Source organism: Amblyomma mixtum, chromosome 5 (assembly GCF_055824585.1).
Source record: "Amblyomma mixtum isolate Tamu chromosome 5, ASM5582458v1, whole genome shotgun sequence".
Taxonomy (NCBI): domain Eukaryota; kingdom Metazoa; phylum Arthropoda; class Arachnida; order Ixodida; family Ixodidae; genus Amblyomma; species Amblyomma mixtum.
The window spans coordinates 105,447,362-105,452,475 of NC_143016.1; the positions used below are offsets into that span (position 1 = coordinate 105,447,362).

A 5,114-nucleotide genomic window follows, 5' to 3' on the forward strand; every position below is an offset into this window, starting at 1 on the left:
AAGCGCTGCTGCGCCACGAAGACTAAGCGCCTGTTATGGTGTTTGCTTGTGCCTGTCTTAGTATAGAAGGTGGTCGGTGCTAATAAAGCCTTCTTTCATTGCCGTAGCCTGTGCTCAGTAGTAGGTCCGGCCATGCCAGAATCGGCGGCGTTAGGTTTTCTCCTTGTGCCGCAAGTTTATGGCGCAAAAAAAGCCTTAGTACCTCTCTGCAGGCAGGTTTACACTCCCCACAATTATAAAACTGACGGGTTCTCGAGGAAAACGGGGTTCAAACCACGCATTTATTGCAATTATACGAATGTTGTATAACTCTGCTGCTATCATTTTCTGTGGATGATGCGCTTGGCTATGATGAAATACTGTCAAGGTGTGTATCTTGCACAGCCGCTAACTTATTTCGCTGTTATTGAACGTTTAGCCGAGAGTTTATCATATGTTTCACAAGGATCGAAATGAAGGCATTCTTTAGCTCTTCAAGTCGAGCATTTTCCATACCCTGCGCATGGGCCTTGCCTTGTGGAGTATGGCGACGATTATTTTTATGGCGCAAGTCCATCATGGACCAAGAGCGCCACGGAACAAGGTGTTTCCTTCTACACGAGGCGGGGTTCAACGACCTATTTTTCAAGCTATTCACCCTGAAGAAGCCGGACACCAAACCAGGGGAAAACTTGCACCCATTGTGTCACCGGTGGGTACCCGTAGGCGCTGAGAATCGAGGTCCGCACCTCATGCTTTTGAGGCAGATGTTCCATCCCTGGGCCACCGCTGCAGTGTGTCTTGTAGAATATATTACCGTGTCTCACCTCCCAATGCCGCCATGCAGAGCGACAGCTCATAGTGAATGTATTCTGCATTCAGTGAAATGCGAGAAACAGCTCTAAGAAAACAGGACATTTCAGTTGGCGCTGTGTTACAAGGATGTAAAAGCGGGCCAAGGACCACTCAAGCTGCCAACAATCAGCGTTTTCTATGGCCTTTTTCATTTTCTTGTAAATGGACACAAATAAAATGAAATAATATAATGCGAGCGACAACTGTAGACACAGAACTTGGGCCGACATGCTAACATGAAATAACCTGCGAACACATTGTGCCGAAAATTGCTTGAAAAGGAGACATACCAGTTCTGTAAAATGTCTGACGCTCTTTAATAGGACAGGTGGTGTGCGGCAACGAACTCTAGGGAACCAAGGTCGTGCTGGGCGAAGGTGAAGGTTCAAGGGCGATTTTCCAGTTGAACAGGAAGTTTTCCCACTGCAGGTGCCGGAAGAGTTCCTTGAGGTTGTCCTTGTTGACGTAGTAGTCGAGCGTCTGCACCTCCACTTTCTCCAGCACCGAGAAGATGACGATGGCGACGCGCTTGAAGAGCGTGTCCGGCCACCACTTGATGTCACGCTGGTTGAAGGCCTTCATGCTGTACCGCACCACGGTGTCGAAGTAGTCGTCCAACTCGATCTGCAAAATCACGAACGGGACGTACCTTGGGTAAAGATACCAAACAGAAATCAGCCGCTCTGCAGCAGCATGCCTCTGCTAGAAATATAAACAGAGTTCACCGACATCGTAGGGCACGACGAATGATGAAAATATAGTATAACGTAATGCCAGTTGCCAACCACTGGCATGCGCTTAGCTGCGCTGCTCAACGTTTAACTTGAGCTTCAGTAAATTGTCTACGCATGCGTGAATCCTACACAAAGACTAATATTAACGGATGTAGCTACATTTTTATTATCTCATGATATAGAAAAACCATCGTAATTATAACATTTCTGATCCATCTGAAGCATCAATAATTCATTGTCTCACTTAATACACTCTAAAACATCGAAAATTGTCAGCTAAAAACTTGATACTAACATAATCATCGAACACTGTGGTCAAAAAATGCCTACGCACATATATTAACTGCAGCCATGAAGAAATAGCCCCGCGCATCATTTTTCTGTTAATGTACACCAAGTGAGCTGACAGAAACTGCGAGTAAGGGAGGGCTTATAAGACAGCCTCCCCAATCGAACAGTTTCCACAAGTTGCGAAACTTTGGTCTCCGGCGCAGCCCACTTTGCCAAATTAGATGTTTGGGAATCGGAGGACGACTACTGCTAGCAACTGCGTCAACACGGGTCAGACAGCAGCTGGGTGATTGTGGTCAGCGCACGTGGCTTGCAGACATTTGAAAACAACCCAGCGCTACGGCTAGTTTATCATCCGAAATGTGGGAAATCTAGTAACGCGCAAAAAAGAAAACCTATTTTCACACTATGATCTCATCTAGCATCTTACGTGCAGTTGGGACGTTTGTACTGCAGCGCTTTACATTTCAGGCCTTTATATTAGGCTTACGAGGGGGTACCCAAAAGAAACCGGACTTATTTTTGTTTGAACTTATTTGTTCACATTTTCAGCACAGACCTTCAATCTCCTTCAAAGTATTCCACACTTGCAATGATACGCTTGTCAAATCTTTCATTCCATTTCTCAAAAAAATTGTTTAAATTCATCTTTTGTGATGCTTGACAGTGCCTCCGTCGTTTTTTTCTTCACCTCAGCAACATCAGCGAAACGCTTTCCATTCACCTATTTTTTCATTCTAGGAAACAAAGAAAGTAGCACGGGGCAATGTCGGGAGAGTATGAGGGTTGAGGAATAGGGGTCATGCCATTTTTGGTCCAAAATTGTCGTAGAGACAGGGCTGTGTGAGCAGGGGCATAGCCATGATGGAAAAACCAGTCACCCGACCGCCACAAATCTGGCCGCTTTCACCGCACACTGTTGCCCAATCTTTTCAAAACATCCAAGTAGAAACCTTACTAACTGTCTGACCCTGCGGAACAAATTCTCAATGGACGACTCCTCTCACGTCCAAAAAGCAAATCAGCATTGTTTTGAGGTTTGGTTTCACCTGACGAGCTTTCTTGAGGCGAGGTGAATTTGAAGTTTTCCATTGGCATGATTGTTGCTTTAATTCAGGATTCGATTCAGGAACACTTGAGTTGTCCAAATAGAATCGTCCTTGTACGTCTTTCTTAATATTTCAAGAGTTTCCATTCAACTTTTTCCGAGCACAAATCAGAATTTCACCGGCGCACGCTGTTCACGAAAATCAGCCATTGCAAAAACGCCATTCACAAAAAACAGTCGTCACTCTAAAACTCTGCCTAAACTAGTCTGACCTCCTTCAACGACGGCACTCGGCTTACTGACTCTGGAATGTTCGTTCTATGCGCTCCTAGTGGCAAAACGCGGTACCACAGAAGCTTTGCCGACCAAAATATTTATTCCGGTTTCTTTTGGGTACCCCCTCGTACATTACATTGCAGGCTTTTCACGAGGCGATGTCTTTGATTGCATAATTAGAGTGAATTGCCATTCTTCACTTCAACTCAGTTGACCTTTTGTTCTCAGCAGCGCACCCCTATAGCAGCTGCCAGGCGCAAATAGATATTTTCCCTGCAGAAAAGGGATATGAGGAAGATTAGCATTTATAAAGGCATGCTTAATGACCACTTGGGCTTGTTTTATAGCATAATTAGGAACAGTTCTGGCTTCGTCTAGCGACATTAGATGTGCTGAAACACATGCGGACGGTGCACCATAATTATGGAGTAGAAGCGTCCGTTCCGCACTCAGTCCACTCAATTTCTTACTCAAGGATGCTTTGAGAACAAACTCGCGTCTTCCCTCTTGCGATCACAGTGCGTGCAGAGGCTACGTGAGCATTTGCAAGCATCTGTAGTTTAAGCATCTATTTGTGCAGTGTAAGCATCTTTAACTAATGCTTACACTACATCGCCCTTGCAAGAACACGTCAGTTACGTCGTCAGTTAACTTGTCAGTTACTTCGCAGGACGCTGGCCGTGAAAAATGTGGCGAAGAGGTTTTGCGCATGAACAAGACTACTGTAAACAAAAAGCAACTGGTGTTTCGTTCATCATCATCATCAGCCTGACTACACCCACTGCAGGGCAAAGACCTCTCCCATGTCCCTCCAATTAACCCTGTCCTTTGTCAGTTGCCGCCACTGTATCCCCCCCGCAAACTTCTTAATCTCATCCGCCCACCTAACTTTCTGCCGTCCCCTGCTACGTTTGCTTTCTCTTGGAATACACTCCGTTAGCCTTAAAGACCAGCGGTTATCTTGCCTTCGCATTACATGCCCTGCCCAAGCCCATTTCTTCCTCTTAATTTCAACACCGCAATAAAAACTCAGGACGCCCTTTCTTACACTCCAAACAGAAAGGAGTAAAAAGGGAATAAGCTGTCCTTTATCGCACTCCTTTTATAAAAAGGAGTGGGCTAGAGGATGTCTTACTGCCTTTTGACTCCCATACAGGCGTATTCGTGCATGGGGCTGGCAAAAGAGCACAGTGGCGCACCTTGATCATGGAGTAGTAGAGCACGGCGTGCTCGAACTCGATGGCGTAGTGCGGGTTGAAGTCGTGCACGTGGGTGCGCAACACGAGCAGCATCATGTGTCCCTGGTTGAGGAACTCGTTGAGGCGCCAGCGGAACACCTCGAAGCGGCTCGGGTGCAGATCGAGTCCCTCGTCCACCTCGGGCAGCGGCGGCTCGGCGGACTCGCGCAGCGTCGGTGGGCGGATCACCGAACCTTGGCTCTGGCGGCGGTGCATGGCGCGCCGCATACGGGCTTCCTGCGACGCCAGGGCTCTGTGGGCTCCTCCCGAGGCAAACGCGGCCGGTGACTGCGGCTTCTGCCCGACAGAGGCCGCTCACGCCATGCAGCCGGCTGCTTCTTCATCTTTTCTTCTCGAGCACTGAAAAGTGCTTCTAAAAACGCTTTAATTTGCAAATAACATTGAAGGTCGGTCCCCTATTCCAGAATTCCGTTGGATCTTGCAGCTGCTCTTGCCCTTTCGGTAAGCACCTGCTGAACTTTCGGGTCGGAGCTCGTCACCATTTTCTCCCACCGCTCAGTCGTCGGTTTTTTTTTTATCTTTTCTATTACGGTGTTGGTTTGGTAGGCCCATACTATGTGGTTTAGGTCCAGCTCTATACCACAGTGTGCGCATTGCGTATAGTTCAAAACAACGGAAAGTTGGGCAAGTTGGATGCTGATCAGGATGAATAACTGAGTGGGCGCAAAGGTT

The 5,114-nt window shown here is 47.2% G+C and overlaps 1 protein-coding gene across 1 annotated transcript; it reads right to left on the reverse strand.

The window, feature by feature from the left end:
* Positions 1–1,182: 1,182 nt before the first annotated feature.
* On the reverse strand, positions 1,183–4,752 carry LOC149343253 (uncharacterized). The gene is made up of 2 exons (XM_089542339.1): positions 4,383–4,752; positions 1,183–1,458 (listed from the first exon to the last, which is right to left on the reverse strand). The coding sequence occupies exons 1-2, from the start codon at positions 4,647–4,649 to the stop codon at positions 1,183–1,185; spliced, it is 543 nt and encodes a 180-aa protein (XP_089398465.1). The 5' UTR covers positions 4,650–4,752.
* Positions 4,753–5,114: the final 362 nt, after the last annotated feature.

What these genes read in the sequence shown, in the direction of transcription:
- LOC149343253 (XM_089542339.1), bottom strand. Translation starts at nt 4,649, where the DNA reads ATGCGGCGCGCCATGCACCGCCGCCAGAGCCAAGGTTCGGTGATCCGC. An exon ending in TCTACTACTCCATGATCAAG is followed by an intron (nt 1,459 to 4,382) that starts GTGCGCCACTGT and finishes GTGATTTTGCAG; the next exon opens with ATCGAGTTGGACGACTACTT.